We start from the raw sequence: 23,353 nt of genomic DNA, 5'->3' as shown, positions 1-23,353 counted from the left end.
TGTCCACTCACTACCCTGTCCACTCACTGTCACACCCCTCACTGCCCCGCCCACCCACTGCCCCACCCACCACTGCCCTGTCCACTCACTGCCCCACCCACCCACTGCCCAGCCCACCACTGCCCTGTCCACACACTGCCCCATCCACCTACTGCCCCATCCACTCACTGCCACACCCCTCACTACCCCACCCATCACTGCCCTGCCCACCCACTGCCCTGTCCACACACTGCCCTGCCCACACACTGCCCTGTCCACCCACTGCCCCATCCACTCACTGCCACACCCCCTTACTGCCCTGCCCACCCACTGCCCCGCCCACCACTTCCCCATCCACCCACTGCCCTGTCCACCTACTGTCCTGCTCACTGCCCCGCCCACCACTGCTCACTGCTCTGCCCACCCACTGCCCTGTCCACACAGTGCCCTGCCCACCACTGCCCTGTCCACTCACTGTCCTGCCCACTCACTGCCCCGCCCACCACTGCCCTGCCCACTCACTGCCACACCCCCTCACTGCCTTGTCCACCCACTGATGTGCCCACTCACTGACCGGCCCACCAGGCCCAGAGTTTATTCTCATTTCCCGGGCGAGACAGAAGAAGCTCTGAGGGGCAGAGGTGGGGCTGGGACCCGGGGAGGGTGAAACAAGGGACAAGCAGGGCATGACTGGGGCCTGGATCCTGTCCCAGGACACGAACGGCAGCTGTTGTCAGGCTGCTGGCCTCTGCCCCAAACGTTCCCAAAGCATCTGTGGAAACAAGCCCAAGAAGCCAGCTCCAGGGCAATGACCAGCCCCTGGGGCAACAAGCCTTCCCTTCCTCCCTGCCAGCATGCAGCATTCAGAGGGCCTCGCTTCTGCTGGGCCAGTGGCCTCCAGGCTGGGAGCAGAGGTGGCTGCTGCCACCAGGCCTGGCAGCAGCTGGGCTCCCTGCAGGCCCCAAGGCCAGCTCAACAGTGGGTCCAGAATCCAGGGGCTGGTGCTGGGCATGCTGACCTGGTCAGGGGAGGCTCTGGGGACACAGAGGACCCAGGGCACCCAGCTCCTCCGCGCAGCCCTCCCACCCCGGCTCAGGGCCACCTTTCCCCAGGTCGCCATGACACACCAGGGGTAGCAGGATGGTCCCCACGGCCCTCGGACGTAACGTGCCCCTAAGTCCACCTGTTCCTGCCTCTATCAGGAACAGCAGGGCTTGAGATTTAGTCACCTCGGTGCCGCAAGCCGAGAGCCATGAATGAATCACGAAGGGGCAGATGCCCAAGAAGCAGCGGCTTCCAAACCCACTGAAATCAACTGCTGAAGAAACTGTGAGGGTGTGCCTCTGTTCAGTTCTTTCAGAACGGGCTTGGCAAGAGTGTGCTGAATTGGGCTGGGTCCCACCCAGCCCGAGGGCCCGATACGAGGAGGGTCCCCTCCACCAGCCCATGCCCCCATCAGGTCTTCTGGGCCAAAGTTCAGGAGGTGGGTCTCCATCCAGCCCCACCAGGAACTCCCAAGCCCTGAGCCCCCGCGGTGTCTGCTAGGTCTGGGGACAGGTTTCTGCTCTGGCTCTGCTCACCCCCCACAGCCAAGGGTGGGGGGACCCCTCGCTCCCACAGTGCAAGGTATTATTGAAGGACTCAACGAACAGAACCAGCGTCAACAGTAAGAGCAAAGTACGCCCAGCAGCAGAGCTCTGCCCCTTTCCTCCTGGAGCAGAATTCCTCTGGGCAACGGTCCCTCCTGCCAAACACAGCTGCCAGAGAGTGGCAGGGAGCCCCCGAGACCCCCGGATCGGCCGACCTCCCACGCTCTTCCCGGGGGACCTGCCTGACTCTCCAGCCTCTGCTCCTCTCAGCCCCTCCCCGCCTCCACCCAGGGACCCCGGTCACCTCGGCTTCTTGACCCAGATCTGCCACCAGCAGAGCGAGCCCCTCACCCCCGAAAGGAATTCTGGGTATCCCACGGGCTTGGGTCCGAGAAGGCTGGGTCTGAACTCTGCAGTGATCCCAGCGTCACTCTGCACACCACACCCAGGCACGGTAGCAACCCCGTGGGTCCCCCCGCCCCCTGCAGCAGTTTCCCTGTCCATCTCCCAAACATGGATGCAGACACGCTGCCATGCGGCTTTTGAGTAGCCAGGGTCTTCAAGGGCTCACCACCATCCAGCTCATCCGTAGCCTGCTTGGTGGCTTTAAAAGGGTTGGCATGCCTGGGACACCACTCATAGGGGACAGAGTGGAAAGCCAGGGGTTGCTGGCGTCCTGAGGCCGGGTCAGGAGTCCTGTGGGTCACACACCCCACGCCGCCCGCGGACCACTTGCACTACCCTGGGGCCCTGCAGGGCGTGGCTCCTAGTGGGGGTCCTGCAGGTGTGGGGGGCTCCCTGGCACAGGGCCTGGTAGTGCTGACAGAGCGAAGCTGGCTGACACGCCTCCCCTCGAGGGCCTGTGGTCCCCTGGGCTGCAGTTCACCTGGATTCACTTCCTTCCTTCAACACGCAAACGCTTGAGTGTGTCACCCGCCAGGACTCGTGTGGGAGCCGGGAATTCAGGACGGAGAGACTGGAGCCTTTCCTCCAGGCTTTTAGGGAAGAGGGAGCTGCCTGCAGGGTGTGAGTTGAGGACGTGGGGCAGGAGCAGGAGTTGGCAAGGTCTTCAGGGGCTGACATTCTGGGTGACTCTTAAAACCCAAAGGAGGAGTTTGCCAGGATGCATGATGCAAGGGCACGAGAGGGCATCTCCGGCAGAAGGAACGTGTTTGCAAAGGTGCAGGGGAGAAAGGGAGCAGTGAGGACGGAGGTGCGGCAGCCTGGGGGCAGCGGGACCCCTCCCCTGCTCACCCCACTGCCACCCAAGCCAACGGGAGCTTGCCCTGTTCCTGCCCTAGGACCTTTGCACGAACCCCCACCCTGCCTGGAACCGCACTCCCTCTCCCTCTCTTCAGGGCTGGCACCGTCTCATCTTTTGGCTCAGCTTCTGCTCATTTCCTCTGGAGGACCGCCTCCACCTCCCCCCATCCCAACCGTCCCAGGTAAAGTCGGTCCTTCCCCCGCTCTCCTGCCCTGCCAACCACTGCTGCATTATCTGCTTGTTGAGACGTTGATTTCTGCCTCTCTCTGGGACGCCAGCCCCGGAAGGGTCAGGGGCATGCAGGCCTCCTTCCTCACACTGCACCTGCAGCCTGGCACCCAGCACAGGGCCTCTGAGGGGCAAGGAATTTGGCCTGGTCTAGAGGGTGGTCTAGCCTGGCCCAGAGGGAGGTCTTGCCCTAGTTTCTGGAAGGTGATCGTACCCGATAGGATGTCTCTGTTTAGGGAGGGGGCTAACTGCACCCAAAATTCTTAGAGTGGGGCTGGCCATGCCAGAAAGACCAACCCTATGATTCTGGTGGTCTTGGGTCATGTCACCTGGAGAGTGAAATCAACCACATGGCAACCAATCAGTCAACCAACCAACCAATCAATCAGTTAATGGAGCACCGATAAGGTCTCTGGCCCCGGAGCTTTCCTGGTTGGCGATACTCCGTGTGCGCTGTCACCCGTCACTGGCAGGGGCCGAGTCTGGACTCCATAGGGAGAAGACGATGGTACCGTGTGTCCGGACCCCTCCTGGACCCTGCCCCATGCTGGGCTGATTTCACTCTGTATCTCCCCCAGCCCCCTGCAGGGATAAACCGTAACCGGGGCTGTAACAGTTCTGTGAGTCCTTCAGATACATTAATGAAACTGTGGGTAGCTGTGAGGACCCCTTGAACTAGCCGTTGGCGTCAGAAGTATGGATGGTCTTGGGACTGTTTGGAGACCCGCTAACTTTGCCATTGTCCCAAAACTTTTGCAGCCATTAGCATCCACTGAACAAAGGAAGAGGTTGGCAGGGCCAGTGCGGGAAGGCCCCTGGTCCCACCCAGCAGCTGATCTACCTATTTACACCTCAACACCGCCAGGCCTCGGGCCACCTGCCCCATAGCTTGGTAGGACTGGCCGGCAAGCCTGCAGACGCAGCCAGTGTCCTCTTAACTGTGTGATGATAGTGCAGAAGCCGGGGAAAAGGCGTCGGAAGAGATTGAATTCCACCAACCTTGCTTTTGTCTTCAGTTCTGGCTGCCTGTCGACATGCCGGGTGCCAGATGGAGGAGCCTGTGGACAGATTCCCAAGAGGGAAGTGTTAGTGTTATTTCCGGAGATGCAGGGGCCGTGCGGAGGGTCAGGAGGAAGGAGCTGGCATCCACACTCAGAACCTCACTCCCCTTCGTCTGTGCCGGAGTCACAGGTCAGGGCTGGGCCTGGGGCCGATCACGGGGGCTCACAGCCCCACTGGGAGGGGGAGGACATGAAACAGACAGGAAACACCCCACCATGAGCTGATGCTCCCATGGGGTCCCTCGGAACCCCGGGCACCCAGACGAGGCTTCTCCGAGGAGGGGGTCTGCGGGTGGCTTCTATTCAGAGGCAGGGGAGAGAAGAGGGGCTGCCATGCGACCTGCATCGGCCCCTCTCTGTGTGGGTGGGCAGTAGCCAGGCCCAGCTGGGGGCCGGAGCCCAGTGGGACCTGCCTGGGGAACGAGGGCTTTGGGGCAGGGCTCTCCTCAGGGACCCTCAAGTGGGAACCTTAGATGTGGGGTGAAGATCAGGGCTGCAGGCTGGGGGCTTGACCCTGCACTCACTCGCGGGGTGTCTGAGATGTCTCACTCATGCCGGCCCCGCCCAGCTTCCACAGCTACAGGCGCCACCCTCAAGGTAACAGGTCACCAAGCGCCCCAAGGACCCCAAGGGTCCTGCTCTTTTCTAATTCAAATTCAACCTCCCCAAGGCTCAGAGTTTTCCCACCTGCACACAGGGCCGACAATAATCCTACCTGGTCAGGCCTTTGGCAGAATTTAATATAACTAAATAGGGGTAATAACTTCAGGGCCCAGAGCGCTTGCTTCCCCCCTCGGGCCTCCCTGAACCTCAGCCCGGCCTCCTTTCTCCCTTGGTCCATCCGTACTCCACTCACGCACCCTCTGCAGGTAGCCACGGCTGCTGTGTCCGCGTTTACATCCACTGCTGCCAGGACAGCCCATGCCCCGCATGGAGGTGGGAGCCTTGTCCATCCCATTCTCACATCCCCCGAACAAGCCACACAGAGTGGATGTAGTAGGGGCCTGGCACACAGCAGGGGCTTAAAAGTGTGGTGAGGAAGGAGCTACACCCCATTTCTGCCTGCAAAGCCTCCAGGTCACGTAAGTTAACGCCGGGGAAGGGAACTTATTTCTGCTCCTTCCTGAAAAAATATCTGCACCAACTCGGAGCTCCCAGAGAGACCGGGCCTTGGTTGGTTTGTGCGAAAGCTTTTCTTTTTTTAAAACATTGTTTATGGTTACAAAGGTAATGGCTGTTTTTTTTTAATTAAAATTTAAACAAGCCTAAAAAAGAATATATAGGAAAATTAAAATCATCTGTAACCTCCTACCCACTTTGGGTCAGGCTGTCTTCCAGTGTACACATACATATTAAATACATCGTAGGTACACAGTTTTGTATCCTGAGATTTTTGCTTAAAAGTGTCTTAGTATTTCTCCACGTAATTAAATATCAAAACTAACTTTAAGGGCTGCATAATATTGCATTGTACGGATTGATGAGAATGTCTCTATCTGCTCGCCTGTTAGTTCCAAAGTCTTATTTCTAAATAAAGTTGCAGGGAGGGACTTCCCTGGTGGCGCAGTGGTTAAGAATCCACCTGCCAATGCAGGGGACCCGGGTTCGAGGCCTGGTCCGGGAAGATCCCACATGCCGCAGAGCGACTAAGCCCGTGCGCCACAACTACTGAGCCTGTGTTCTAGAGCCCGCGGGCCACAACTTCTGAGCCCACGTGCCACAATTTCTGAGCCCATGTGCCACAACTACTGAAGCCCGCGTGCCTAGAGCCTGTGCTCCACAACAAGAGAAGCCACCGCAATGAGAAGCCAGCGCGCTGCAACCGCAACGAAGAGCAGACCCCACTCACCGCAACTAGAGAAAGCCCATGTGTAGCAACGAAGACCCAACGCAGCCAAATAAATAAGTAAATTTATATTAAAAAAAAAAAGTTGGGGCTTCCCTGGTGGCACAGTGGTTGAGAGTCCATCTGCCGATGCAGGGGACACAGGTTCGTGCCCCGGTCCAGGAAGATCCCACATGCCGCGGAGCGGCTGGGCCCGTGAGCCATGGCCGCTGAGCCTGCACTCCGCAACGGGAGAGGCCACAACAGTGAGAGGCCCGCGTACCGCAAAAAAAAGAAAGTTGTGGGGAGTCCATTGTACACGAGTTCCACCCCATCTCTCTGATTTACTTGAGGGCTTCCTAAAAGTGGGGTCTTGGCTCAGAGGGTGTGGGCATTTTTAAGGCTCTTGAGGCATCTTGGCAATTTCCCAGTTTTCACCCATGAGCCAGGTAAGACGCCCGTTTCCTCCAATCCAATCGCTGTAGCATGGGGATATGTCTTTCCTTTTAACCCTTGTCAACCCAGTGGGAAAAATAACATCAACGCGTTATTTTAATCTGGGTCTCCCTGATAATTAGTGAGAGTCAGACTCCCCCGCCTATGTTTACTGAGTCTGCAGACAGGAAGGTGCGTCCAGGGCTGGGTGGCAGTGCTGGTATTTGGCGGGGGGCACCTCATCTCCCTCGGAGGCCAAAGGGCTCACCAGGACCTCTGCTCCTTGGAGCTTTTACTGCATGGGATTCACCCGTCAAATACGCCCTCCTGGAGCCCCAGCATCCAGGTGGACCAGGCAGAGGGTCTCAGGGTGTCCGTGCAGGGCAGGGCCAGAGCCCCAAAGGGGCCCCTCACTGTAGGACTCTGGTGCTCTGTGGAGTGGGGCGTGAAAATCACTGACTGGGTCTGAACCCTTCCGGCACAGACTGGGAAAGAGGCTGGGAGGGGACGGGATGGGCTGCGACATCCCACAGAAAGTCAGGGCAGGTCCCTCATTAGAAACAGGGAGCTCAGAGCCATGAAGAGCATCTTTGTTCTGAGACTGGGTCCCCTTGATGGCCAGCTCGTGTCCCTAAGCTGCCGGCTCGATGCCACTGTGCTAGGCGTCAGTACGCCCTGAAGGTGCCACTTACAGTGGGCGCGGGCGCCTCGGGCAGGGTGACCCCTCCCCACCCAGACATATGTAAAGGACCCCTTTCATAAGCTCTCAAGACTGAAGAACAAGAGGGGACACTGGGGACCAGGCAGTCCTGGCTGACGTCACCCCACGAGGTTCGATCTCAGAAAGGGAGGCCTGTGTGACACACGGCCCCAGAAGGATGCCGGGTGAGGTCATCTAATGGCCCGTCTGGCCCTACTCAGCTTGCCTCCGGGGTCACGGAGACACAGACGTCCTTGAAAAGACAATGTGACTACAGAGACAGGGGGTCTCAGCATCTAACCCATCCCGCCCAGGCCCCTCGGGGAAGGTCTTCAACCTGCGAGCCCAGTTTCAGCGAGGATCCTGCTGAGCCTCAGCCCCACCTTTGACTTTGTGTCTAGGCCGCTGGCCTGTCTTCAGCAGGAATCCTTCTCGGCCTTTCCTCCTGGTAATTTTCCATCCACCCGTCCTCCCCTAATCCCCACCCCCTCCTTGGTTATAAATCCCCCATCCTTGTCAAATTCGGAGTTGGCCTGGTCCCCCTCCCCTCCTGCCATGTCCTGAATACCGTCTTCCTACCGTTTTGACAAGTGTCCAAATAATCTTTCTTTATCAAGGCTTGGGAACGAATAAGCCACAGGGATGGGGTGGGTCTTCAAGGTGATAAAACTAAGTGTAGCTCGAAGGAGAACTGCTAGCACCCCAGTTAATAAACATGTAAAGCAATAGCTGGGAGCTGGGTGCTCCGGTCTGAGTGTTGGTGTAATTTTTTGAACAAAAGCAGCAACGAGCTGAACAGGGTGACTGCAGAAGGAGGGAGGGGGCAACTGCTTCTCCAGGTCTGGTGGACACAGAACGCCTCGCCTTTATTCTATTGTTATTATTAGTATTTTAATGGTGAATGGTTTGGGGATTTCCCATGAAATGCCACGAAATGGGTTAGAAGGTTGGCTATGTTTTTCTCCAGAACTCTCTTTACCGACACTTTGGTGACTCCCTTGACCAGGAAAAAAGCCTCAGGAGTGGCCCGTAGTCTCCACACTCCCTCATCAATCAAGGGAGGGTAGTGCGGGGGAAAGCCCTGAGACATGGACCCTGGGCTGAGGGGCTTTCAGGACAGACTTGAAGCGACCACAGACACCACAGACCACATCCATTTACGTTTGTTTACTGGGACCCAAATTTCCAACACTCCTGGATCCTGCTCTTGAATTTGGCCTTTCTCTTATCTCGTCCATCTCAGGTTCACAGACATCATGTGGATGGACAATGCAAAACCAGGCAGGCTGTCACTCTGCCGACGCTGGCGGGTGCTTGGTGGGGAGAGCCTGCTGGTCCCTGGACCCCCATCCCTGCTGGGGGGCGGGGTTCCCTAACTAGCGGGAAAGCTCGCTGACATGCCAGGGCACACCCAGCACAGGGCGTGGGTCTGGGAGCCACCTGTTTGGTGCCCTCGGGTCCCGAGCAGCACGCTCTTCTTCTTACCTTGCAGATACATCTCCTCGCCTTCCGTGAACATCCGGCCGCACCCGACACATAGCGCACACAGAGGGTGGAAGTGCTTCTCCCCGGCCTGGAAAAAGCACAAAGCACAGGCGTTTCTGCTCAGGGCATGGTGTATCCTCACGCAGGTGCTCAGGTGAGGCAAGAAGGCGGGCTGTGGGGTGGAGAGCCCACACCCAGGGGGATGGGACGGGACCGGTGGTGCCCCAGGCCGTCCAGGGTGTGTGAATGTGGCCCCTGCCCGCTGGGGCCACGCCTGGGAGCAGAGACCGGCCTCCAGGAGGGCAGCTGTGTCGCCCGCTCCTCCCGGCTCAGCGGTGGATGGGTCTGCCCCACCCACGAGGCAGAGGGGGGCCAGGTCCCAGGCACCTCTGTATCTTGGTGGGGCGGGGAGGGAGGACCTAATGTTATTTACCCAGATGGAGGGACAGGACAGGTGGGGTGCAAGTGATAGATCATTTTCTTTTTGTCTCTCTGTATCGCTCAATTTTCTCAATGAGCGTTTTGCTGTTTTTATCATTCTTGAAACCCATTCAATTCGATTAAAATATTAATACCGAAATAACCAAAACAAAGGACATTGGCAAGTTTGGCTTATTTCTACATGGTACCAAAAAACTCACCCCAAAATGCTGTCTTCAGCATGACTGTACGGTGACTATTCCTTCACCTGGGTTGGGTGCAGCTGCAGCCTGCTGCTAAATGTGGATGTAACCCCCCTCACTGTTTCCTGAGATGCGAAGGTTAATCACCATTCTCTGAAACTGAATTAGTAATACTCTCCTGAATCAGTAAGTAACGGGGTGCAAATTCATTAAAAGCACCTCACTTTCCTTCCCCTTCCCCACCGGTGCCTTTGGTGCAAACCAGGCCCAAGGGGACCCCTGAGTATCAGGGAGGAAGAATCCAGAACAGACTCCCTTCCTGCGTGGGACCAGAAGTGCCAGTCTGCATGGCCCACCCATGTCTCCAGGCAAAGGGATGCTTCGGGGAAGCGTGAGAATGCTGAGTGCTCAGTCCTGCCAGCTCTGCAGCCTCCGGGCCTTTGCACCTGCAGCCCCTTCCACCAGGACTGCCCTCCCCACTCTCACACCCGGGACCACCTGGAATGTTCCCGATCTCATCTCCAATGCCACCTCCTCTTGGAAGCTTCCCCTGATTGCTTCCCTGCTCTGGGCTCCCACAGCCCCATTTTCACAGGGTTTGACAATTATTTCGGGTGATTTTTCCCCACTAGACAGTGAGCCTCCGAGGGCAGGGCCTGGCACGGGGCCATTGCAGGAACCCCTAGTCTCAGGAATCTACCTGGGGAGCAGGTCACACTGCAGCACCGGGCCCAGGCAGAGTGAGGGTGAAGCTGCCATTTCAGCCTTAAAATGCCGAGCGGTCAGAGCAGCTCCATCCTTGAGGTACAGACAGGGGATTGGAACAGCGCTGTCGCTTTAATAGAAACCACCTGTTATCAGGTCCCAGGTGTCAACTGAGGACTCATGCACTTTAAACACTGTGACCTCTGACCTGTCCTCACACCTTCCTCAGGCAGGCACCCCCTTCACTCTGGGTCGGGGGGACAACCCACCCTCATGACATCAAACAGCAGGAGTTCTGTGACAGCCACTTGGGGGAGAAAGCACACACTGTTGTCTACACAGCACATCTACACGGCATGTCTACACGTGAGTCAGGTGGAGAGAGAAAGCCGTGGGGACAGTCTGTAAGAGGACAGGCTTGAAACCCCAGCCCGACCAATGAGAATTAAGGCTGAGCAGAGAAACAGCCCTGCGGCCACCGCCAGGGGTCGGCCCAGCGTCCACACTCTTCCCTCTGGAAAGCACCCCCCAACCCAGCAGCTGGCAAACGCCCCCGGTCTCCAAAAATAGCAGCAACGGGGATACCGCTTAATTCTACAGGGAGAGGCAAGAAGCCCTTTCACACACTAACTGGTCTTCAGTCTGTGACAGCCTGTGAGGTTCATGACTATCTTTGTTTCCATCAGGGCACAGAGAGGTGGAGGAAGCTGAGCAAGGTCACACAGCAGGAGGGGGTGGAGCCAGGCTTGGTGCCCAGGAGTCTGGCCTTTGTGGCCTCTGTCCCCAGCTGGGGGGCTCCCTGACTCTGTGGTGTGCACCCCATGCCCATGCACCCCCAAACCCCACACCCTGAGCAATAAACTTGGAGGCCTAGAACAGACTCAAGGCTGAGGAAGGAAACCAGACACCGCAGCACGGATTCCATTTTTACAAAGTTCAAAATGAGGCAAATGAATCTATATGGTCAGAGTCAGGGTGGTGGCTGCCTTGGGGGCCCCAGTGGGCTGTTTGGGGTGCTGGGCATGTGTTTTTTTGGTCTGGGTGCTGGTGGCTTGGGTGTGTCCACTGTGTGAGATTCATGGAATCCTCTGTGTGTTACATGCCAGTAAAAGAGTTTTCCCACAGAAGTATAAAACCACAGAAGAAAACACAGGGGTATATTTTGCTGACCCCAGATTTGGCAGTGGATTTTCAGATATGACATGGAAAGCGTGAGTGGCAACAACACAATAGATAAGTTGGACTTCACAAAAATTAACAACTTTTGTGCATCAAAGGACGTTATCAAGAAAGTGAAAAGACGAACTATAGAATGGGAGAAAATATTTGCAAATCATAGGTCTGATAAGGGTTTAGGATCAGAATATATAAAAAGCTCTTACAGCTCAACAACAAAAAGACAAACAGTCCAGTTAAAAAATAGGCAAACGGCTTGAACTGACATTTTTTCCCAAAGAAGATACAGGAACGGCCAAGAAGCAAATCAAAGATGCTCAACATCACTGTCATTAAGGAAAGGCAAATCCAAACGACAATGAGACACCACCTCACACCCACAAGGGCGACTATAATTAAAGCAAAACAAAACGGAAAATAACAAGTGCCAGTGAGGATATGGAGAAATTGGAAGCCTTGCACATCGGTGGTGGGGATGTAAAATGGTGCAGCCACTGTGGAAAACACTTTGTCAGTGCCTCCAAAAGTTAAACGCAGAACTACCATACAACCCAGCAATTCCACTCCTAGGTATTTAAGAAAAAGGAAGAGAACAAAAGAAATAAAAACATGGGTCCACACAAAAATGTGTACATAAATCTTCACAGCAGCGTTATTCCCAATAGCCAGAAGGTGGAACCAGCCCAAAGGTCCAAATGTGAGTGTGAGAAACACAACGGAACATTATTCAGCCATGAAAAGCCACATGGGGCCCCCATGATGTCTTATAAGGACACTAGTGTCCTTACAAGATGAGACAGCAGAGCTCTCTGCCATGGGAGGACACAGGGAGAAGGGGACAATCTCCAAGCCAGGAACCCAGTGGACTGGCACCTTGATCTTGGACTTCCAGCCTCTAGAGCCGTGAGAAACAACTGTCTGTTGTTTAAGCCTCGCAGTTCATAGCATGGCAGCCCAAGCCGACCAAGACAGGCTCATGAAGTCAAAAATAAAAGAGTCCTCACCCCTTACATCAATCCCCACTGCTGCTCTGCTCTGTCTCGCAGTGGCCACGGTGGCCGGGGCGTTCCACGTGATCGGCACCCAGCAGCAGCCCCTGCTCCATCAGAGCCCTTTCCTCCCCACAACTGTCCTAGAAGGGCCTTAGTCATCTGTGCCATCACCCCAGCCCCCAGTCCGGGAGGCAGCGCAGCCCCTGACCCAGGTGGGACTCAAGATGGCGCAGATTTTAAAAGTGTATCAAAAGCCCATGAGATTTTGCAGTGCGTGGTTTGAAAACGATGTCTTGTGCCTTCTGACAAGTGGCTGTCATCTTTAATCAGACAGAACCAGGCTCATTAGGAACGCAGCCTCCGGGGGCACAGAGCAAGCGCTGTTCCTCAGCGGTACCCAGGCAGAGTGGAGGGTACTGAGCGCGGCCCTACCGTGGACATTAGGGACCGGGCTGGCACCGTGGAGATGTGGTAGTGTCTCTGGGCTCCAGAAACTCCCTCCCCTCCCTGCAGAGAGGAGCAGCCAACCCCTCCCCCCTCCCCCAGCTGTGGGAAGCACGGAGGGATGGACCTCCCCTACCCCATCGGAAGCAGGCACTCCCTTTTCCTCCCTAAAGCCATCCATGGCCTCTTCCATTCCCTGGAGAACCGGCTGTGCCTCCGCCTGCTTTTGAGCCCTCCCCTGGGTCCCCGCTGCAGGACGCACAGCCCCCAGCCCAGACCAGCCAGCTCCCAGTGGCTGCTCCTGGCGCATCCCCCAATTTGAAGCTTTAGTCTCCTTTGTGAATGACCAGAACTGGAACCAGATCTTAAAAGGCCTAATCTTCAGAGCGCACCGATCAAATGAAATTTACCGAGAAGCTAATCAAAATCTTTAGCAGGAAGGATGCAGTAGGCGGGGGGCGGGGGGGAGCATCTGGCAGCCCTCACAGAGGGGTCTGCAACCCCAGACCCTCCCAGCTCTGTGCCATGTCAGCAAAGACCCTCTCCAGAACCCCTGACTCAGCCCTGCCCCCTCCCCATTGCTGACGCCACAGGCCTTGGGACAGGCTTGCTCTGAGCTCGGGGTCTCGTTCTGGACTCAGGGTCTCGGGGGACCACATGGAGGCTGGCGTGGCTCCCTGACTCTGTATGGGCTCTGTTCCTCTCTCTTCCCCAGCTCCAGGACTGGGGTGACCGCTCCAGGATTAAGCCTTGCCCCCTCATTCTCTGCTGTCCCAGGTCCTAGAGCAGAGCTGTACGCAGAGGGGCTGTCCCATAAAGATGTTCTGAACGAGAAAACAGTATCCTCCAGGCATACATAACGGGGTCCTAGAGGACAGGGGGGTTCTGACCAGTGAGTGTGGGAGCAGAGAGGTAACATACTCCACCTCTGGGCACGTCAGCTATCAAGGCTCTGAGAAGTCCTGCAGTAAGGACGTCGGCCTGGCGCCCTTTCTGGGTTTCCTCAACCCAGATGCCTGGGAATGCGCTGACGGACCGATGGTCAAGGACAAGGACAGAAGACACTGATCCTTGCTGGGTGCTGAGCAGGGACGTGGCGTCAGGCTGAAGGCAAGTCAGCGTGTGTCTCTGTGTGTGTGTGTGTGTGTGTGTGTGTGAGTCTGTGTATGTGCGTGTGTATTTTTGTGTCTCTGTGTGTGTGTGTGTCTGTGTATATATGCATGTGTATTTTTGTGTCCCTGTGTGTGTCTCTATGTGTGTGTATCTGTGTATCTGTGTCTGTGTGTGTGTCCGTGTGTATCTCTGTGTCTCTGTGTGTGTCTGTGTCTATGTGTGTAAGTCTGTGAGCATTTCTGTGTCTGTGTGTATGTCTATGTATATCTGTGTGTCTTTGTGTGTGTGTGTGTGTGTCTGTGTGTGGGCACACTATCTAAAAGGATGAAGTCTAAATGCTAACGGTAGTTTTTCTGGGTGATGACATTCATTATGGATGATTTTTCTTTTATGATAAACAGGTATTTCCTCTGAGAGTGTTTTTAAAATAAACACATTCATTAAGTTTTAAAAAGGGAGAGAGAAGCTGGGGTCTTGGGAAGTTGACTTAACCTCTGTCCTTAGGAAAGGCCTTTATTTGTTCGGAACTCAGGGTTTGTTTTCTCCCAGTGATAAAAGTCCTGCTGGCTTAGGAGGGTGAAAAGGAAGTGCCAAGGAGAAAAGAGGAAGAAATAAACACACCAGCGTCTGGAGTTGCAGGACAGGGTCGATTTGAAATGGAGAAACTTTCAGCTGGCCGCCCCCCTCCCTCCAGGGCTTCTCCAGGTCAGGCAGGGGGACCCCTGCCACCATCCTCACCGGGAACTCCGCCCCCAGGCCAGGCTGGGACACAGTGAGCCTTCAGGAAGGTGAGTGGTGGATGGAGAAGCGGAGGAAGGGAAGAAGGAGGGAGGGAGGGATGGAAGCACAGAGGAAGGAATAAAGGGAGGAAGGGATTAATTAGTGGTCCCAGGGGGACCCTGGGCTTCTCGTTACCAGGGAGACAGCCAGGCTGCAGGAGGCAGGTGGGGCTCAGACAGCGGCCCGCCAGGGTTATAAGGAGGATGGGGCTGAGCAAGACGCACCCCATTCCCCACCCCCGCCCACCTGTTCTGCTAATACTGTGAGAACCAGTACAGAGCAAGGTGATGGCAGGGACTCGGCCAGGGACTCCCTTTCACTCAACTCCCCCTCTGCTCATCCAGCTCTGGTCTGGTTGATCTGCTTAGACCACTGTCCCCTGGTAATTCACAGCCACCTTCCAGCTCTCTCTGTGGAGAGACTCCATCCCCAGGAGCCAGCACTGCAGCAGGGCTGCTCCCAGCCCCCTACCTCTGCTCCTCGCCCTGCACCCCCCCTCCCAGCCAGCCAACCCCGCGATGGGAAGGGGGCTTGTGTCAGCCCCTCCCAGGTCCCCACCGGACCCAGGACGCTCCCACACCCAGACCTGGCATGGAGCAGGCTCATCAGGACAGACACCCCAGACACGCAGGATGCAGGAAAACATGCAGCAGAGGATGCTAAATATTTAGAGTGATAGAGGGAGTGGGGGGAACTGCACTACCACCAAATGCACAGTTCATGGGCGGGCGCCCAGCATAAGATGGCACCGGGCCCAGTGCACACAGACGTGGCACAGGTTGAGGGCTTCTGCAGGGGGCGGGGAAGGGGCCCGGGCTGCTCTCTTACTCAGTCTCCAGAGAGGAAAGCACCTTAGGAGGCAAATCGGGGTGGGGTGGCAGGTGCCTTGGGGGCCTTGCACCTGGCTGATCTGCCCCGCTCCCTGCAATCCCACCCACCTGCAGCCAGTGTGGCCTCCCCATCAGCCCAGGGAGCTTCCTACCTGCACGGGGTCCTGGCACCAGAGCCCAGTCCGAGCAGTCGGCCCCTCGGCCCCTGTCCAGCCCCGCACCCGGGACAGGCTGGCAGGAACAGGCAGTGTGACCGTGAGGACGGGAGCACAGAGTGGGGGCACAGAGATGCCCTCACTCTCCAGCCAGTGGTCTGGATCCTTCTCTTTCTTTTTCAGGTCCTGTCCTCTGCCACCTGCCGCCCCTCAAGAGCCCGCTGCACGCCCAGCTGGGTGCCAGCACGCTCTGGGCTGAGCCCAGGTGGTGCCAGCACGGTGGCTGCTCCCTTCTGTGGAGCCAGCTTGTCCCCGCCCGCCTGCCCGCAGCTGCCGCCTCGTCGAGGAGGATGCTCAGAGCTGTGCAGGTCCCGCTGACTCAACTGCTACACACCGCGGAGCTCGCCCGCCCGCAGGGGCGAAAACAAAAGCATTCATCTTCCCTGGGAGGCTCTTTATCCTCCACCCCAGACCTGTTTTTCTCCTGGTCCTCACAATTAAGGGGGTCCCTTCCTGAGGATAAACCCGAGTGCGCCAGAGGGGCCCCATCCACAGGCCCCAAACGCCCCGAGTCTGTATTTGGCCCATTAAGTACCAGGGACGCTAACACTGCAGACGGGGTCACCCCTGCCCTCCCCACCCAATCCATCAGGGGGAGGCCCGCTGATGGTCCAATGACAGTAGTGTAGCCTCCACCCCCCATCAGCTACCTCGTGGCCGGTGCGGAGCTGGGGGACACTCCACAGACACGACCCCTCAGATCCCCAAGGAGGTTCTGGTGACGTCTCTGGACAGGCCTCGGCAGGCACAGTGCTGGCTCAGGGTCAGGACCAGGGGAGGCAGGGCAGGCCGCCGGGGCTGGCATGTCCCGCCCACCCCAAAGGGTACCGGAAGCAGGCCAGGCTACAGTCACACACCTGTAGCGACAACTGCCCAGCCCACAGAGCCTAAGATGCTCCCCGCTTAGGCCATCAGGTATCACAGCGTGGCGTGAAATGGAGCACAAACCAACATCCACGCAGGGAGAGGCCAGGCGGTTAGGCGAAGAAGAGGCACCGGGAGCTGGGCCTCCTGGGTTCGAGTGGGCTCGGCCCTGCGAGTGGCCGAGAGCCCGGCACACGCTCTCCCAGACACACAGACACGAGCCCACAGAGTGAGGGCACCAAGCAGGGCGGGAGGGGGCTGGCGCTCTGGGGAGCTGCTTGAAGAGGCAGTGCAGTGGCTGGCGGACCTGGACAGGTGAGAGTGACAGGTTTCTAGTCTCTTTAAATGGGGGCGACTTGAGCTGTTTCAGCAAGCCAACAGGAGGGTGGCTTGTGGCCCCCAGGGAGGAAAGGAGATGGCAGGGTAAGGCTCCAGAGGAGGTGGGCGGGGTTCGGACCGGAGCACAGGGTTGGGGGCTGTGTCTGGGAGGAGAGACAGAGCCTCCGTCAGGAAGAGCAGGAGTGGGTGGGGTAGAAGCTTCACAGCCCTGAGTGACGTCTGACCCTCTCTCTGTTAAATCTTAGACAAGGTCATTGTGGCTGGCTGGCTGGCTGGGGCGGGAGGGGAGCAGCCCAGGAGAGCGAAGAAGGTCTGGAATAGTCTTTTGGGGGAACAGAGAGAAACAGGCTTGAACTGCCAGGCACTGTGGCAGGTGGGGCCCTGGCCGGGGGAATCCTCCAGAAGCCTCAGTGCTGCTGCCGGAGGTGGCGGGTGCCCAGACTCCCCCAGAGCAGGGTCTGCAGCAGGGTCTGGGTGAGGAGAGAGCCCTGGAGAGACGGGAGGGCCAGGTGAGACGTCACCGTGGGGTACGGGGGGAGGACGCATCCTTCGTGTACGTTCGGAGGATGGGGGTACAAACATGAGGCGTGATCACCACCCAAGAAAAACATACAAGATGTTCAGCAGATGAGAGGTCAACAGTCTCATCACGTGACCACCCGCCCAACTCCGTCAGAAAAACATGGAGCCCCCAGTGTATAAACAGGCAATGCTGATGGAAGATAACTGAAATGCAAGAACTCTGATTGGCTAAAAATGACAAAGAAGACCCGGCACCACTAGGGGTGGGAGGGAAGCAAACAACAGCGAAGCCCCACGTTCTCCCCTATCAACTTGACATAGGATTTCATAAAGATTACACCCAGGGTGGGAGATGGGAAAGATCGTGCTCTGTTGATAAGCATGTAAATCAGAATAAACCTTCTGGAAAGCAATTTATAAGTGTCAAGAACCCTTACAAAGTTCATGGTTGTTGGCTCAGTTTCTACACTTCTGTGAATTAATCTTAAGGAAAACTATAAATGCAATAAAAAAGATGTTCATCTCAGTGTTATTTATCATAGTAAAAAAGTGGAAAAACGGTGCCATGTCCAACAATGAATGATCAGCCTAAAACATTCTGGTCTACTCCTACAATGAAATACGATGCAACACTGAAACACTCTTATGTGTGATGCACCTGGAAATGTTATCTTGTGAGACAGATGTCAATCACAGAGGAACACATAGTGGATGATTCCATTTATATGACGTGTCCAGAACAGGGAACTCTACAGAGACCAAAGTAGATTGGTGGCTGCCACGGGCTCAGGCTGTAGGGGAGGAATAGCTCAGGGGTACAGGCTTCTTCTTGAGGTGATGAGAACATCCTCAAATGGACTGTGGGGATGGGTGCACAGCTCTGTGAAGATACTAAAAACCACCGAATCACACGCTTTACATGGGTGAATTGTGTGGTATGTGAACTATATTCCAATAAAGCTGTTTACAAAAAGACCCCTAAAACACAAAACAAAAACATAGGAATCTATTAAATAGGACACGGGAGTTGAAAAAAATCAGGATATAATGTATAAATGGTTTGATGCCAACTCTGACATGTGGAGAGAGAAAAAACTGGAAGGAATCCAGCCAAAAAGTTCAGCTAAATATGATCGCATGCCAGTGACTTGCCCCCTTATTTGTGCTTTGCAAACTCTCTACAGTCAATGAGGGTGTAATCACAGCCCCCCGCAGGGGCCTCTGGGCGTAGAAGGGCACAGCTCTGCACAGAGCCTGAGACCATTCCCACTGTGGCATCTGGGAAATGGGGAGATGGTGGGGAGGGCCTCACTGCCCTCTGGGTGGGTGTGGCCACCCCCTTCTCCTCCCCGCTACCTGGAGCTGAGGCCCTGGGGCAACTCTCTCCCTGCAGCTCTGATGTCAAGTGTAATATCAAGAAAAGCAGCTCAGTGCTCAACGTGCAATTCACCAAGGCATTCTGAGCCATGCTACGGCTGGGCTGGAGCTGTGGGGCGGGCAGGGCAGGAGTCCCTGGGGATGCGGGAATGCCCAGCGCTTCCTGGCTGGCCTCCCGGCCTCTGGCCTCGAGTCCAGCCTCAGTGGCAGCCTGAGGAAGCTCTCTAGTATGCAAATCCGACCCAGGCTTTCCAGGGTTCAGAAGCACTTGTCTGGGAGGGTGGCCTGGGCCCTGCAGCCTCAGACCCCAACCTCTCTTCCCACCCCCAGAGGCTGCTTCTGTGACCCCCCCTTGGAAAAGGCTCCCAGGCCCCTTGGCTGGGTCGGGGCCCTCCTCTCCCAGTGCGCTGCCCCCTCCCCATCCCCCAGGTCCTCTGGTTACCTCTGCCCTCCCCAACAGACCATATGCTCGCCGAGGGATGGCCCATCCACCCGCCCCAGCGCAGAGCCCGGGAGGGGCTGCAGAGTGGGGTGGAGGGGCAGGTTGGGCCAGAGCATCAGGGGCGTGGATTTGGTCCTGTTCACCCCATGGGATTGATCTCACTGAACAAATGTAGTAAAGTGCATAACACGTGTTATTTTCACAAAGGGACACACCCGTGTAACTACCACCCAGACCAAGAAACGCACCTGTCAGCACCCCAGAAATGCCCCAACCTGAAGTCGCTGGGTGACCTGGTCGCCTCTGTGGACCCAGCCCTGCCTCCCAGGCTCCCTTTTCAACCTGCCAAGCCTCAGATTTCCCATCTAGATGCCAAAGGGCTGAACCAGGATTGCAAGTTCTTCCCACCTCTCTGTCAACGTGTAAAGGGCACAGGTGAGAGAGTATTGCAGGGAAGTATTCCTGGAAGAGGTGGCACTCACTGAGCAGACCCTGGAAGGTGTCCTCTGGCAGAGCTGGGAGGCAAAGGCTCAGGGGTGCAGGTTCCTGCACAAATATACGCCGCAGACGCCACGAGAGGCACCTTCTTATCCTCTCTGTTAACTCCTAGGGGGCGGGCAGGCCCCAGTGCCCAGAGAAGGACTTAGAGCGGGCGAGTGTCATGCTCACAGCCTCCAGGCTGGTCTCCTTACCTCCAGCACGTGCCCCGTGATGTACTTCTCACAGCCATCGCAGCGGATCCCGAACTTGTTGTGATAGTCGGCCTCACAGTAGGGCAGCCCGTCCCTGCAACAGAGCCGGGAGTCAGGACGGCGGGGGCACCCCCAGGACCCCCAAGCCCTCAGAGTCCTCGCCAACGAGAGCGGCCACGTCCAAGGGGCAAACGCCCACTTCCTCCTACTCTGGATAACAACACAGCCCTTTAACAGCGTGTATGGGGCACTTATGGGCACCAGCACGGCCCCTCAGTCATCAGGGCAGCCCCAGGAGGAATACCACAAAGATCACCCCATTTCACAGGTGGACAAACTGAGGTGCAAGAGGTGGGGCCGCCTGCCCAGGGGGCGAGCGAGGGCTGGTGGAGGGCTCCAAAGGCTGAGCCCAAGGAATCAAAGCTGCATCTGGGAAATAAACGATGTTTCCGCAGACGTGGCTCTTCCTTCCAGTTCATTCTGTCCGATGTTTAACATCCGGGGTGGGAAATAGTCTATTTACCCATCGGGTGGCTTCCTGTTCATTCTGAAAGGGGTCTGGGGCACTGGAGAAAAACGTGAGCCGACAAGGGGCTGTGACAAAGGCGCCCACGTTGGAGACCAGGTCTGAGGGTGACAAGATGCCAAGCGGCAGGTGTGCCTTGGGACCGACCCTCACCCTCCTGGGTGTGGCTGGGAGCTTCCTGCTCTCGAAACCCGAGGGGCGAGGGGCATCAGGCTGCGCAGGAAGGAGCGATGCGTCCGTGCTCCCCGCGCACAGCAATGGCGGGCGTAACTACGCGCCACACGCGTGGCTTGTGGCTTTGGGAAATTGGGACAAGCGGGACACCCTCGTGGGTGCTGCTCCTGAATATCTGGGCAGCCGTGGGTGGGCTGCTTTAATGCTGAGCCCCCTTCACTGAACTGTACGGAGACAGCTGGTTTGCAGGTGGTGGATGGAAGACAACGCAGGCACAAGGCCTGGACAGTATCTGGCCTGCAGTCGGAGCTCATTAATTATCATTACGGGGTCAACACCATGGGACGGGTGGCAGTGACGATGTCGTAGGTGGTGCCAGTGCTCCCTGCTGGGCAGTGGTGAGTGAACAGGCTTGCACTCAAATGCCCAGTCCCAGCTGTCACTTAACCTGTCTGGGCCTCAGCTTCCTGGCTGTAAAGTGGGATTGATAAGAGCAAGGTCTAAGGAAGACAAGGTATGGCCGGCGCCTGGCACTCGGTGGCTGAGGCCATTGTCATTGTCATAGCCAACTGGGGCTGTCCCCCTGGCCCCAGGTCCAGCCCAATGGGACTTGGATGTGGAGGCGACTGGCACGGCGGGTGCAGGGTTGGGGGCGTTACTCTGGTGCATCATCCCCCCTGCCCCCAACCCCGCACTGCTGAAGTTGCCGTGTTAGCCCCAGTTTGGTTTTGATTTTTGCTCAGCTGCTAAGAGAAGGTGAGATTTCTCAAGCTGTTGGGAGACTGCAGCTAGTGGCGCCCTCTTTTCCTCAAAGCTCGGGACCTTGTCTGGGTCACACAGATGCCGGCAGGAGGGGTGAGGTCCCGGTGTTTCTTTGCAGCCTCAGAAATGAAGCAGCCCTTCCTTCCACAGGGGAGGGGACATGTATATTGGGCCCTTAGGGTCCACCTTCAAATGCCCTGACCTCAGGGCCCTGACCTCTCCCCAAAAAAGGCTGTACATGCAGCAAATCCAGCAGGTTCAAAGATAACGTCTCCATGGCAACACCACCGCGCCCTCATCATGAATTCCGGGCTGTTCCGGAGGCTGCTAAGTAACATACACGCTGTGTGGGTGTGAGGGGCTGCAGCGCTCTGGGGGCTGTGGGCGTCATTTTGTTTCATTTTAACTGCTCTGTGCCCAAGGCTGCCCTGGCGTGTCACTCACCCCTTCCCTTTACTATGACAGAGGCAACAGGTCCTGGCCCAAGCGGCCAGAAACCCCCCCAGCCTGACCCAGCCTGGACAGAGGCTCATCTTGGTGTGGGGCCTCTCACTGGCAATGTTTGATTTTGAGATAATCGTGGATCCAAACACAGTTGTAAGAAACGGGACAGAGAAACCAGGACGGCCTTCCCCAGGTTTCCCCAAGGCTCACATCTTACAGAATTAGAGTACAAGGTCCACCAGGAAATTGACACTGGCACATGCAGCGACCCGATTCGGATTCCCCCAGTGTACACCCACTCTCGCGTGCACATGTGTGTGCATGCATGTATGTGTGTGTGTTTTATTCTCTGAAGTTTTATTGCATCAGTTTTTTACCCCAGTCAATTCCTGTGATGGTTCTATTCCCTCAGAGCATCAAGAACTAGCATAGTCTTTGATAGAAGTTGCCAAAAAAGCCCCTAACTGGCAGGAGGGAGCCGCTCTGCACTCAGAGAAGCTGCTCCTTTGAGCTCAGCCTGTAACCCTTTCCTCCCCTGTGCTGTCTGGGGGCTCACCTGACTCAAGTTTCCTGATCTCCAGGGATTAGAATGCACCTCCACTCCTGGCCGACCAGCTGCCCCTGCTCACAGCCCGATCCCCAGAAGCTCCCTTCCCACTGCCTCTGGATAACAGTGCTCCCCCCGCATCCCAAACCAGCCATCGCTGCATCCTGAGCACACATCAGGGACCCTGTGTCGGCCAGCGGGAGCTGCCGATGGCCCCGCGGCAGAAGACAGGGCTGTGCTGTCACACCCGTGACACCTGAGCCCGGTCAGCCCTCTCTTCCTCGCTCTGCTGCCGGCCTCAGCTGACGTCCACTTTGCATTCTGCGAGATGCAGGCACCAGCAAGGGGGGCGAATTCCAGGGGCGAGGGTGACACCAGGGGCGGTGCGGGGAGGTGTTTTACAAGGTCAAAGGTGGGAGCGCTGACGTCTCTGTCCCAGTGAACAGAAACAGCATGGGAGTCTCTGCAAACCACACTGAGGAAGCAAGGCCGGTAGGGAGAGGGGCCCGGCCAGGGCTCTTCCCCTGGCACAGACGATAGGACCTGGCAGGAGGTCAGGAGAAAGGCCGGGCATGCAGGAGGGTGGGCACAGGATGAGCTCTGCCCCACCCCCAGGTGAGGGGTCAGCGAGCCCCGCCCACTCACTTGCTGATATACTCCGCGTTCAGTTGTTTCCCGCAAGTCTTGCACTTGAAACAGCCCAGATGCCAGTGTTTGTCCAGGGCCACCAGGGACTGGCCGTTTTTGATCTCCACTCCGCAGCCCTTGCAACCTGGAAGGAAGAACGGAGCACAGCCGTCATCCTCGTGGGCGTGGGTGAGAGGAGCAGGGTGGCGGCCCTGCACCGCTGGGACTTCAGACACCACAGGGGCAGTGAGAGCGGGCCGGGGGACGGGACACACGGAACCGTCCAGCTGCGGGCGTTACACGATGGCCGGTGTGAGCGCGCATTGAGCGCCGACTGCGTGCAGCCTGGGCTGCGCGCCCGGGATACCAGGATGAACCAGACAGAGGCCCCACCTTCCAGAGATGGGCCTGTGGAAGCAGATGTGGACTTGCACGGGGCACCCTGCAGTGGGCACTGCCCCAAGCATGGCCAGGGCAGTAGGGTGCCATGATGGCAGGAGCTCTGAGTGGCCTTGCCTGTCCTGCTCTGTTGGCAGGTGGACTTTGAACCTAATTGTGCCCCTCCCAGGAAAGGTGCCTCTTTAGAGAGGTTG

At 57.0% G+C, this 23,353-nt stretch overlaps 1 protein-coding gene across 1 annotated transcript in view; it reads right to left on the bottom strand.

Annotated features, from left to right (window-relative positions):
• The window catches only part of ABLIM2 (actin binding LIM protein family member 2), a gene marked incomplete at its 3' end in the record, with an annotated part of 152,975 nt that overhangs the window by 65,806 nt on the left and 63,816 nt on the right, over positions 1 to 23,353 (bottom strand). The window contains exons 5-8 of the mRNA XM_079700805.1: positions 22,779 to 22,905; positions 19,681 to 19,774; positions 8,567 to 8,654; positions 4,060 to 4,118 (exon numbers count right to left, since the gene is read on the bottom strand). Coding sequence (XP_079556931.1) covers positions 4,060 to 4,118; positions 8,567 to 8,654; positions 19,681 to 19,774; positions 22,779 to 22,905 — 368 coding nt within the window. The remainder of the gene's footprint in view (positions 1 to 4,059; positions 4,119 to 8,566; positions 8,655 to 19,680; positions 19,775 to 22,778; positions 22,906 to 23,353) is intronic.

Source organism: Hyperoodon ampullatus (assembly GCF_949752795.1).
Source record: "Hyperoodon ampullatus genome assembly, chromosome: 1".
Classification (NCBI taxonomy): domain Eukaryota; kingdom Metazoa; phylum Chordata; class Mammalia; order Artiodactyla; family Ziphiidae; genus Hyperoodon; species Hyperoodon ampullatus.
The sequence above is the reverse complement of the archived record's forward strand: the minus strand, read 5'-3'. Positions and strand labels throughout refer to the sequence as shown.